Source organism: Odocoileus virginianus, chromosome 17, assembly GCF_023699985.2.
Source record: "Odocoileus virginianus isolate 20LAN1187 ecotype Illinois chromosome 17, Ovbor_1.2, whole genome shotgun sequence".
NCBI classification, from domain to species: domain Eukaryota; kingdom Metazoa; phylum Chordata; class Mammalia; order Artiodactyla; family Cervidae; genus Odocoileus; species Odocoileus virginianus.
In genome coordinates this window covers 9872734-9886431 of record NC_069690.1, presented here as the reverse complement: position 1 = coordinate 9886431, position 13698 = coordinate 9872734, and the positions used below count along the sequence as shown (strand labels likewise).

At 37.6% G+C, this 13698-nt stretch overlaps 1 protein-coding gene across 6 annotated transcripts in view; it reads right to left on the bottom strand.

Moving 5' to 3' along the window:
- Nucleotides 1–13698, bottom strand: part of VMP1 (vacuole membrane protein 1) — a 118507-nt gene that overhangs the window by 9693 nt on the left and 95116 nt on the right. For all 6 annotated transcript variants that reach the window (XM_070478571.1, XM_070478573.1, XM_020908796.2 and 3 more), the window contains one exon: nt 12288–12349. In XM_070478571.1, coding sequence (XP_070334672.1) covers nt 12288–12349 — 62 coding nt within the window. The remainder of the gene's footprint in view (nt 1–12287; nt 12350–13698) is intronic.

The window sequence follows — 13698 nt, the reverse complement described above, 5'->3', positions numbered from 1 at the left end:
ATCTAAACAGGCTTAACGGTTAGTATTTTAATGAGTTGTCATTTCCTGTCTGATAAAGATTCTCACAGTATTTAACCACCAGTTTCCCTGGGGCCCGACCAGTACTAGAACTCTATTCATAGTGACTCAGAATGGATCTCAGACTGCTAGCCTGATTCAACAATGATAGATCGCCCTACAAATGAAAACAAAAAAAACACACACAAAAATACCAAAAAAAAAGACCAAAAAAAAAAAAAAAAAAAAAAAAAAACAACCAACACCCAAAACCCTGTCTTTCCTCCCAAGGTAGACTGCTCAGGAGATGAAGCAGGAAAGGCAGAGGGGAGATAGTTCATCAAACAATCTGTCTGAAGAAGCCAAAGGCCATTATATGCTAACATTTATTAATATTTATAGCCTTCTAGTCCTCAGAGATTAGAGAAAGAAAAAGAGAAACAAATTGATCCCTAATTGACCCGTTAACCCAGGAATATGACAAGTAAACGAACTGGTGTCAGCAGCAAATCAACTTATATTTAACCTAGTAAAACTTGAGATCCCGAAATCCTAGGTGACTGAAATGAAAGTGTTAAAATCTAGGGCTTTCTCATATACACAAGTTTGAGTTGATAGTCTCTGGCACCATCTAAAATTCGCTGTGATTCAACCTCAGGATTTGGGATTAAAACATCTTGAGTTTCATTCACAGCTGTGCCCCTTTCAAATTATTAAAACCTCTTTTGTATTCAAGTTAGCCTATTGTCTACTAAGTAGAATTATAAACACATGACACCGTCAGTTTCTTAGCTGCTGTGTAGAAGGAAGACCACTGCTTTATTCAGAAACATCAGGTGTATGGTTTCTACTGCCTCACAGCGTATTTCTATCACCAGCGTCTTTCAAAAAAAGTAATTGGCAATTGCACTTGCTTTTGAACGTTTGGAATTGTTTTCTATGAGAATCAGAATGAAAGTAATACCTCCTTACAATTAGCAGCTACTCTTTGAAATACTCTATCATTAAAGGGAAGCTTTTGAAAACAAACCTCATTTCAGAATGTAGACTTGAGCAACAGAAGCCAAACAGGCATTTATGTTAATGAATGAGGCCAGAGCTAAAGAAGTGGTCTATGAGAACCAAGTAAAGTGATTGGCTGCCAAACAAAACCCTGTTAAAAATCAACTGATTTCAGTTACAGAAAATGACAGACTGATGGTAGCTTTATATGGTGACAAATTCATCTGTGGCTGGCTGAACGACCCACTGGGTTCTAAGAAAGAAAAGAAATCAGCAACAGGGACCCACAGATCCAAAGGTCAAGAATACAGAATAGTTTGTGGAATTTTAAACTTAAGGTGAAATAGCATGGAACCTTACTGGCCTTTATAGAATGATGGTAAATGGATTTTAAAAAAAGGTGACAATATTGACAGGAATTTAATCTCATCAAGAAAAATCTAGTTACTCCAACCATCAGGCAGAAAATCACTAAATGCAGTAGATAACCTCAAAAAGAAAAGCCAGGATCTCTGACCTCAATGAACTTCATCCAGAAGAGTGATTATAGAGGAAGAACAGAGGGAAATGTATTTAAACCTACAGTACAAACCCCAGTAGGTTTCTCAAAATAACACGGGTAGCACCAAGTTTCAGCAGTGCTAGGTTGATACAAGTGTGAACAAGGAGACCGGGTAGAAAGCACTCATGCCGGCTTCTTGTCACATGAGGCAGCCTTTGGAAACCAGCTCTCTCGTCCAAATCTCCAACTTCAAGCAGATTTCCTCACTGCCTTCCACAGAGCTATCTCAATGTCCCTCTTCTCTGCCTCAAAAGATTGGGAAATCTTCATTCCAGCCTTGAAGGAAGAAGTGGTTAAGGAGGATAAATCAATCCACTCAGGCTTTTGATCCTATCTCCTTACATTTCTTACTATTTACATGAATTTGAATATGTTTCAGTTTCCCATGAAGCCAGTGATAATACCCTATAGATTTTATTATGCAGTTTCATAAAAATATGTAAAGCATCTGGCATAGAGTTCTTACTAAATGCTAATATCCAACCCATGTCCTTCCTTTTTTTTTAATTTGCATTTTCCATCTCGAGCTTTTTACTAGAGTATTTCCCTCAACCTAAAATATACAGAGGTCTCCCCTAATAATGAATAAACGAATTCAATTAGTCAACAAATATTTACAGAACATTAAAAAATGTGTAAGGTGTGACCCTGGCCTGACTTTTTCTTTACCCACAATGTAGTCTGATATAACTGGTTTCAGTTTTCCTCATTCTACTGAAATGCTCTAATTATGGTTAATATTAACTTCCTAATACAATGTCCATTTCTCACTTTACAGTCTAACTCCAGAGATCTTGCTTTAACCTTTCACTATCCTGCCTCCCTGTAACTATAACAAAAATACAAAGGAGTTAAGAATCAAAAGAGAAGATAAACTACAGGAAGAGGACATGAAGAGGAAGGACCTTTCTACCTAAAGTACAGAAGATTATATATATTAAAGTCAGCATGTACAACTGAGTCTCAGCAGCTGGGGTCTTAAAAATCTCTGTATCCTCCTCCAGTTAATACAATTATTTGTGTCCCACATTTCCATAACTTTTTCTGATTATCTTACAGTGATCAAAAAAAGTCAAATAGAACTGAGTATGCAAACCATTATATTTTAAAATGAAAGGACAGATTTTTTTTTTCTGTAGAAGAAAAAGTCCAGGCCAACACAGCTCATTCTGACCACCTGTCACAGAGTGAGGAACAAGAAACAACATTAAGATTCAAGCACTTAATTACTCTGGTTAAAATAATCTCTCTTGCCACAGGCAAGTCTGACTCTGAGGTCAAATGTCAAGTTAACTCAGAAATAGGAGACAGCAGAGCATGGAACATTCTGTATCTGGTAAAGAGTCCCTGCTCCAGTCAACCCCATCCCCCGAGTTCAACGACTGAAGTGTGGAAACTTTCTTGTGTGGTGAAACTGGGGATTTTGTCTTCCAATAAGACCCTGGCAACCGAACAATGAGCCAATGATCTGCTTATGATTTGTTAAGAGTCATACTCTTGATGTTATTTTCTGGGAATTCTCATCCTCTATTTGTGAGAATACCGGAACATGTCATCTTAATCATGATTTTAAAGTTAGACTTTGGTCAGGCTCTTTAAGAAATAGGTCCAGGTCTCTCATTGGAGAAAATCTAAAATTAAATAAAAATTAAGTTTAAAATCTTAATTAAAAAAAAAAAAGACTGTAACAAATGTAAGGCCTTTGAAGCTCCAAAGTTCCCTGGTTCTGTCCTCTGACTTACGTCAACTTAGGATACAAGAGAGTGAAAAAAAATCCATTACATGCTTAATCTTTTTTCAGAAACTTTCTCTGTCCTCTTGACAAAAATACCATAAACCAAAAGGCTTTTTCAAGGCTATTATCTTTTTCTAACCTTTCAGAATATGTTACTGACATTGTATCTGTTCACATTTTCATATACAACCAGATAAATCCTTTGACTTAGGAGCAGATAACAGGGACATCTTGCTCTAAGCCTACTGATGCTAATAGTTACTTTCCAGAACTATGCAAGAAATAAATCTACAAATTATTCTTTCCGGTCAAGGGAGGGGAATTATTTACCCTTAAAATTACAGTTTTAAATTTACAGTTTTAAGTTTTGGAAGTAGGGCTTATATTCTCTCTGGGACCTTAGGACTGTCATACCATGACATACTATACTAAAAATACCACACAGGTCAAAGGCATACTTATTATGTAGCTGGGCCATTTCATAGTTACACTAAGACTAGAAGCCATTTGGGGAAGGGAGATTTCTTTCAGCCATCAGTATAGCATTCAAAGCTGTATGAAACTGACAAGAACTCTCACCAGCAGAGATGTAACTGTCAGCTCTAAATGCTTATTTCCGTGCCACCTGGGGAGGTGAGTAGCCCGACATGACAGGCCACAGGTGCACCTGCCTGGACAAAATGTGACCCCAGGCAAAACTAACTTATCAAAACTAAGAGTTATCTTGCCTATGTCCAATCTCCCTTTTGTCTGCCTTCTCCTGCTTCCGTGTTATCCCTTTAATCATACTCTAGGCTCTACTACTTGCTCACCTATCTTGCAAAAAAAAAGAAACATTCCAAATGTTTATCAATGGGAGAGTGGATGAATAATTACTTAATGGGATAATATATAATGGTTAAAATGAACAATTTCTATTTTTTTTTTTCAGGTACAGAGTGTATTACCAGAGACACAGCACAGCAGGTGGGAGAGCAGACAGAGAAACTGTTCAGTGAGAAGCAAGGCAGAGACGCACGCCCTGAGAGCGAGGCTGTGGGCGCCCCCTTAGTGAGGGGGCCCAAAATGAACCATCGCAGTGGCACAGAGTCATGTCAGCAGCATAACAGTCAGCAGAAAGTCTCCAAAGATTACACATAGTCTGATACACATTTCATTAAGTTAAAAAGACTAAAATAAAAAATTATATGAGTTATTTATAGCCACTCTGAGTCCACATCCTTATCAATAAAAGAAAGGAAAATACGGATCACATAGGACTGCAATTGGAACTAAACAGTAACTACAATTCTATGTGAAGTGTGTTCACGGTGTTTAATAGATAGTACTCTCAAGAATTACTCGTAAACTCTTTGATGAAAAACTTTGTCCTGGTAAAAGGCATTTTACTGATCAGAGAGTAAAGAAATGGGCACTTTCTTTAGGAGAAGTAAAGTGAAAGTGAAAGTGAAGCTTCTCAGTCGTGTCCGACTCTATGCGACCCCGTAGACTGTAGCCCACCAGACTCCTCTGTCCATGGGATTCTCCAGGCAAGAATACTGCAGTGGGTTGCCATTTCCTTCTCTGGGGGATCTTCCCAACCCAGGGATTGAACCCAGGTCTCCTGCATTGCAGGCAGACGCTTTAACCTCTGAGCCACCGGGGAAGACCTCTAGGAGAAGTAGGCCTTCCTCAATCTTTCCTGAGAGCACACAAAACAGTCACCTGATACCTGACCTTTCTGTTCACAGTCAGCAGAAACCTCGGAAAACAAGAGGGGAAAACAGGCAACATAAAAATGGAGAGGAAAGGCATTTTTAAAATCCACATGCCTTAGAATTTTAAATCACTGACACGAGTGAATTTCAACTACATTTAGGGTATTTTGAGATAGGACATTTCACATTTTGACTGCAAGTTGGAAAGATTACCAGTGGTCTCCTGAGACTGGGGAAGAAATGCTACTCAAAGAAACACTGTTTGAAAGAATAGCAATTACAAGTGGAAACAGAGAGGAATTAAATAAGCAGCCTGTGTCAGGGTTTATATTCAAACTTGGATTTGTTTTGCCCAAAGCCCATCTGTTCTTTTTACATTTTATTCCATAGCTGTCCTTACTCTCAGGATTCATTTTTCATGCTTCCTTGGCTTTAGTATCTCATAATTTTAAATTTGAACTGTTGCTGACTTTGTCTTTATTTTTTCTTTTGATTTTTATTCTACCATGATAATTCATCACTCCCTTAATTTTAGGTATACAGTTTTAAAATATGGTTCAAACCGTGGTCCACTGGAGAAGGGAACAGCAAACCACTTCAGTATTCTTGCCTTGAGAACCCCATTAAAAATATGAAAAGGCAAAAAGATAGGACACCGAAAGATTAACTCCCCAAGTCGGTAGGTGCCTAATATGCTACTGGAGATCAGTGGAGAAATAACTCCAGAAAGAATGAAGAGACGGAGCCAAAGCAAAAACAACAACCAGTTGTGGATGTGACTGGTGATGGAAGCAAGGTCCAATGCTGTAAAGAGCAATATTGCATAGGACCCTGGAATGTTAGGTCCGTGAACCAAGGCAAATTGGAAGTGGTCAAACAGGTGATGGCAAGAGTGAATGTTGACATTTTACAAATCAGTGAACTAAAATGGATTGGAATGGGTGAATTTAACTCAGATGACCATTATATCTACTACTGTGGGCAAGAATCCCTTAGAATAAATGGATTAGCCCTCACAGTCAACAAGAGTCCAAAATGCAGTACTTGGATGCAATCTCAAAAACAACAGAATGATCTCTGTTTGTTTCCAAGGCAAAGCATTCAGTATCAGAGTAATCCAAGTATATGCCCTGACCAGTAATGCTGAAGAAGCTGAACGGTTCTATGAAGACCTATAAGACCTTCTAGAACTAACACCCCAAAAAGATGTCCTTTTCATTATAGGGGACTGGAAGGCAAAAGTAGGAAGTCAAGAAATACCTGGAGTAACAGGCAGATTTGGCCTTGGAGTACAGAATGAAGCAGGGCAAAGGCTAATAGAGTTTTGCAAACACCCTCTTCCAACAACACAAGAGAAGACTACACATGGACATCATCACCAGACAGTCAACACCAAAATCAGATTGATTATATTCTTTGCATCCAAAGAAGGAGAAGCTTTATACAGTCAGCAAAAACAAGACCGGGAGCTGACTGTGGCTCAGATCATTAACTCCTTATTGCCAAATTCAGACTTATTGAAAAAAGTGGGGAAAATCACTAGACCATTCAGGTATGACCTAAATCAAATCCCTTACGATTATACAGTGGAAGTGACAAATAGATACAAAGGATTAGATCTGATAGAGTGCTTGAAGAGCTATGGACAGACATTTGTGACATTTCACAGGAGGCAGTGATCAAGACCATCCTCAAGAAAAAGAAATGGAAAAAGGCAAACCAGTTGTCTGAGGAAGCCTTACAAATAGCTGTGAAAAGAAGAGAAGCTAAAAACAAAGGAGAAAAGCAAAGATATACCATCTGAATACAGAGTTCCAAAGAATAGCAAGGAGAGATAAGAAAGCCTGCCTCAGTGATCAATGGAAAGAAATAGAGGGAAACAATAGAATGGGGAAGACTAGAGACCTCTTCAAGAAAATTAGAGATACCAAGGGAACATTTCATGCAAAGATGGGCACAATAAAGGACAGAAATGGTATGGACCTAACAGAAGGAGAAGATATTAAGAAAAGGTGGCAAGAATATACAGAAGAATATGTAAAAAAGATCTTCATGACCCAGATAATCATGATGGGATGATCACTGACCTAAAGCCAGACATCCTGGAATGCGAAGTCAAGTAGGTCTTAGTAAGCATCACTATGAACAAAGCTAGTGGCAGTGATAGAATTCCAGCTGAGCTATTTCAAATCCTAAAAGATAATGCTGTGAAAGTGCTGCACTCAATATGCCAGCAAATTTGGAAAACTCAGCAGTGCCCACAGGACTGGAAAAGGTCCGTTTTCATTCCAATCCCTAAGAAAGGCAATGCCAAAGAATGCTCAAACTACTGCACAATTGCACTCATCTCACACGCTAGTAAAGTAATGCTCAAAATTCTCCAAGCCAGGCTTCAACAGTATGTGAACCGTGAACAGATGTTCAACCTGGATTTAGAAAAGGCAGAGATCAAATTGCCAACATCCTCTGGATCATCGGAAAAGCAAGAGAGTTCCAGAAAAACAACTATTTCTGCTTTACTTACTACGCCAAAGCCTTTGACTGTGTGGATCACAACAAACTGTGGAAAATTCTGAAAGAGATGGGAATACCAGACCACCTGACCTGCCTCTTGAGAAATCTGTATGCAGGTCAAGAAGCAACAGTTAGAACTGGACATGGAACAACAGACTTGTTCCAAATTGGGAAAGGAGTACGTCAAGGCTGTATATTGTCACCCTGCTTATTTAACTTATATGCAGAGTACATCATGTGAAATGCTGGGTTGGAAGAAGCACAACAAGCTTGAATCAAGATTGCTGGGAGAAATATCAATAACCTCAGATATGCAGATGACACCACCCTTATGGCAGAAAGTGAAGAAGAACTAAAGAGCCTCTTGATGAAAGTGAAAGAGGACAGTGAAAAAGTTGGCTTAAAACTCAACATTCAGAAAACTAAGATCATGGCATCTGGTCCCATCCCTTAATGGCAAATAGATGGGGAAACAGTGGAAACAGTGACAAACTTTATTTTTGGGGACTCCAAAATCACTGCAGATGGTGACTGCAGCCATGAAATTAAAAGATGCTGCTCCTTGGAAGAAAAGTTATGACCAACCTAGACAGCATATTAAAAAGCAGAGACATTACTTTGCCAACAAAGGTCCGTCTAGTCAAAGTTATGGTTTTTCCAGTAGTCATGTATGGATGTGAGAGTTGGACTATAAAGAAAGCTAAGCACCGAAGAATTGATGCTTTTGAACTGTGATGTTGTAGAAGACCCTCAAGAGTCCCTTGGACTGACTGCAAGGAGGTCCAACCCATCCATCCTAAAGGAAATCAGTCCTGAATGTTCACTGGAAGGACTGATGTTGAAGCTGAAACTCCAATACTTTGGCCACCTGATATAAAGAACAGACTCATTTGAAAAGACTGATGCTGGGAAAGACTGAAGGCAGGAGGAGAAGGGGACAACAGAGGATGAGATGGTTGGATGCCACCACCGACTCAATGGACATGAGTTTGACTAAATCTGGAAGTTGGCGATCGACAGGGAGGCCTGCGTGCTGCAGTCTATGGGGTTGCAGAGAGTCACACACAATTGAGGGACTGAATTGAACTGAAGTTTTAAATATCCTTCAAAGTGCTATATTCCAAACTTCACTAGTTTAGTTTGATGATTTACCATACACACATACACACACACACACACACACATTTATAGTATTAACAGTGTGAAGAGGGAGAACTAAGAAAGGAGAATATTTCTATGGCAAATTACATGCAGTATTTTCAGTTTAGTTCAATGAGTCTATGGAATCAATTTGACTGTTCTCCCTTCCTTTTGTTTTTTAAATTAATTTATTTAATTGTCTCCTTTCCTTTTCTGAAATAAACTGCTAAGCTATTTATTATTATATAAAATAAGAGACTTAGGTCTACTAAAAATTCATTCTCCTGGTTTAAGTTAATTTTCAGTCTAGGCTTGAGGATATTATTTATTAATTATCACCTGAATCCTTGTATAGCATTTCCTACTTCAAAATGTAGGAAAAGAAACCATGTCAACCTTAACTGGAGAATTTGATTAAAAGATAAAAGTTATTACAAAGATCATAAAGATAGCCATTGACATCTGGTAATAAAGAATTATTATACTGCTAGGTCTAATTGTTTATACTGTTTAATATTTTATCTGGAAAACAAGTTGATGGGTAATCCCTACAGACAGTGCTAGGCGGGAAATGATGATATCAGGACATTCCAACAAGTGTCCTGCAAATAGCTTTTAAAATATGATACATGCAAAACCAAACCAAACTACCACCCATTCCAGTAGGCCTTGAATATCTCAGAATAACTTTATGCAAATCATCTTTAGGAGGAATCACTGGAATTATTATTATTTTTTAGGGGCTGTGCTAGAGGAGACAGTCAAGGGAAGGGACTATTGATTTTGAAAAATATAGGGAATAAGAAATTCTTACTTGAGTATATTGGTCTAGCTTAAAAACACTTTTATGGGTACTTACTGTAATTTTATTTTTTGACCACACTTAATGGGATCTTAGTTCCCTGACCAGGGATCAAATCTGTGCCCCCTGCATTGGAAGTACAGTCTTAACCACTGGATCCCCAGGGAAATCTCATATTGCTATTTATTACAGATAACTAATGTAACCTCTTAGAAACTCCAAAGGCTGGGGAAACATAAGAATCTGGGCTACACAAATCATTCGCTAATTCCTATTGGCCAGATCTTTATTTGAACACCATGTGTTCATTTATTCACCAGATATTTATCAAGAACCTGCTATGTGTCAATCAAGATGCCAGGTGCTGTGGACACAACAGCAGACAAAAATAAGCATGGCCTTTGCCATTAAGAAGCTTCCAGGTTAGTTGCAAAAGGACAGTAATCATACACCCTTCAAACATGAACGTAAAAATGCAACTGTCAGTGCATGCGCTACATACTGCTGAGAAAAGGGGTTCCTAGAGAAAAGGGTAATTGTGACCCAGCCAAGGAAGATGCATTTGTGGACATAATAGCTGAAATCTAAAGGATATTATCTAGGCGAGTAGTTCTCAGTGGGACTGGTGGTGACAGTGGCAGTTTACTACTTGTCAGGGAACATGTGACAATGTTTGGGGATAGTTTTGATTGTCACAACCGGGAGATACTAGAGGCATCTAGTGAGTAGAGGACAAGGATGCAGCTAAACATCTTACAACGCACAGGGCAGTCCCTAGCAACAAAAAAGTATCTGGCCTAACACGTCAATAGTGTCAAGGTTGAGAAATCCTGAACAGGGCAAAGGGAAAAACACGAGCAAAGACCAGTCACGGGAGACTCAAGCAGAGAAAACTACAGGGGACAGATCATTCAGGGCCACAGAGACCATGGTAAGGAGTTTTAGCTTTACCGTAAGAATGAAGGGGGAAAACAAGATCCTACCGCCTAGCACAGAGGAACCATATGAATATCCTGCGATAAACCGTGCTGGAAAATATTAAAAAAGAGTGAATATATATGTGTATAACTGAGTCACTCTTCTGTACAGAAGAGATCAGCACAACAATGTAAATCAACTATACTTCAATTAAACATTTTTTTGAAAAAAATGAAGGGGAAAACAAACGAAGGCTTTCAAGAAAAGGAAGAACCAGGGAGTGAAGACCGTGGTGATGACGAGGTCAGACGCGATTTCTAAAAGGTTACTAACCGCAGTATGACAGATAGATCGGAAGGAAATGAAACTGGCTATGCGTGTTTGAGACAGGTAGCTAGCTAATGTAACTTCTTAGAAACTCTAAAGGGTGGGGAAACAGAAGGTACTAGTGGTGAGGATGTAGAAGTAGCTGGAAAACTTCCTTCTCTACATGTTCAGGATGAAAAGAGGAGAAAGAAAGAATGTCTTGTGCTGCATGCACAGTCGTTCCTACGACGTGTGAGTTTGTGCGGTAGTCCTGTATGTTCTTCAGAATTCTCTCAAGGTGGCACAATAATCTCTAGGAAAGGATGAAATGTCATCTTCATATTTCAAAAAAGGGACAAGAATATTCCTTCTTTCTTTTTGAATATGACATAATGTGATTTAAAAACCACTTTATAAGTAAGAATTCAGGCAACAAAAAACTGGAGTAAATAAAATTTAATTTACAAAACATAATCTATATTTCTAATCAGAAGTGTAGGAAGTAATAAAATCAATGGTTGACTCTACTGAGTATATTCTCAAGAATATGTTTTTCCTCAATTGCTATATTAATACTTAAGTAGAAAATTTTAAGAACTGTTTTATCATAGAACATACCATACACAGAAAAGAGTAAATAATATACAATGAATGGTCCAAAGAAAAATAAAACTATTATTCATGAACTCACTATCAAGTGGCAATTTTTCAATAGCAAAATTTCTCATAAAGTTTTTTTTTAATAAAAGGTTTCAGGATAAAGTTTTGTATTAAACTACATAAAGAGCACTTCAATTTGACACTTTTTAAACACAATTTAACACTTACCCACTAACCCACCAGCATAGGACATTTATGCTATTAAATAAAAAGAAAACTCACACACACTGAATTAAAAAAAAAAATCATATATTGAAAAAAAAGGACTCATTTACTATCTGGCAGGATTCACATTCAAGTTGACATTAATTTGAATAACCAAACAGTCCTTTCCATACCGTTTTATCAAAGTAAATTCCAAAAATTTGTGACACTGTCATTTAAAGCATATGTTAAAACTGTTGTTACTCATTTAGACATACAAATAAAAGCTTCAGATAGCCTTTTAAAACAGCCTAATTTTTCTCTAATGAAGTAATAGATTCATAACACATATTTTGATATCTTATCAAGCCTTACTTAATGAAATATTAATATTTTATGTAAGATTATATACAAATGAAATACAACTGTGTATCTGGCATCCAATTTTGGCTGAAAGTCATAGCATTGTCCCAAAGCACCGTTAAAGTCTTAATGATATACACATGTCTTGTACTAAAGAGAATTTCATATTTCTTTGGAGAGGCAAGTCTCAAACTGCAAAGCTTCTTTTAAATCAAGAATTATATGACTTGATACATGTTTGGCTCAGAATTAAACAAGGATAGTCTGAGCTTCATCATTTCCTACTGTAAGAGGTTTATCTTCAATTTAACTAATAATGGGGCAAAAGATTTTTCCTACTCAAAAAATAAAGAGCTACCACAAAAATTCTATACCAATAATTCTTTTTTATACCTCTCCTCTCATTCAAACCATGATGATATTATTAGTTCATAAAGAATTACTCACCCAATGAAAGCCACCATCTGCTCCACTATGTGTTTGCTGAATGTTACGATAACGAAGATTTTCTGTAAAGAAAATGCCAGTTAAAATAAATATATCTCTTATCATCAAAAAAAAACAATATAAACTCACAATTCTGGTAACAGTCTAAAAAGGTAACCATGCTGCTGCTAACTGCAATTTAAAAAGCTCTTAAATGTGACCTACTTTGTATTTTAAAGATGTTTTTCCTTAAGCACAGTTCTCATCTTGCCAGGATACATGACCATGTCTGAGGGAAAAATATGAGTCATGAAACCCAAGGCTGGGTGCATGATCCACATGTTCTATGTGTTTTAGAATGGTGTATACAACTGAAGTCATGGGTTCCCATATGGCCTCCATCACTGAAATTAAAGTTGATCAGTTTGACGACAGGTGTCTGGGCTAAATCTAATCCAGGGGATCTTCCATATCCTTTATGGAAAGTTTTTACAAAAGAACTTGAATAGCCAAAGCAATCTTGAGAAAGAATACAAAGCTAGAGAAATCAAGCTCCCTGACTTCAGACTACACTGCAAAGAAACAGTAATCAAGACGGTATGGTACTGCGACAAAAACAAAAATACAGATCAGTGGAAGAGGACAGAAAGACCAGAGATTAACCTCACACACCAAGGTCACCTTGTCCTTAGAATATACAATGGAGAACAAAGTTTCTTTAATAAACGGTGCTGGGAAGACTGGACATCTACAGGTAAAAGGATGAAATTAGAACACTTCCTAACACCATACAAAAAATAAACTAAAAGTGGATTAAAGATCTAAATGTAAGGCCAGATACTAAAACTCTTAGAGGAAAACAGGCAGAACACTCTGACATAAATGGCAGCAAGGTCCTTCGTGACCTCCTAGGGTAATGAAAACAAAATTAAACAAATGGGACCTAATTAAACTTAAAAAGCTCTTGCACAGCAAAGGAAACCATAAACAAGATGAAAAGACAACTCTCAGAATGGGGGAAAATATTTGCAAAGGAAGCAACTGACAAAGGATTAATCTCCAAGATATATAAGCTCATGCAGCCCAATATCAAAAACACAAACAACCCAATTAAAAAAGTGGGCGGGAGACCTAAACAAACATTTCTCCAAAGAAGACATACAGATGACCAACAAATACCTGAAAAGACGCTCAACACTGCTCATTATTAGAGAAATGCAAATCGAAATACAATGAGGTATCACTTCACACTTGTCAGAATGGCCACCTTCAAAAAAAAATCTACAAACAATAAATGCTGGAGAAGATGTAGAGAAAAGGGAACCCTCTTGCACTATTGGTGGAAAAGTAAATTAATACAATCACTATGGAAAACAGTGTAGAGGTTTCTTAAAAAACTAAAAATAAAACTACCAAATGACCCAGTAATCCC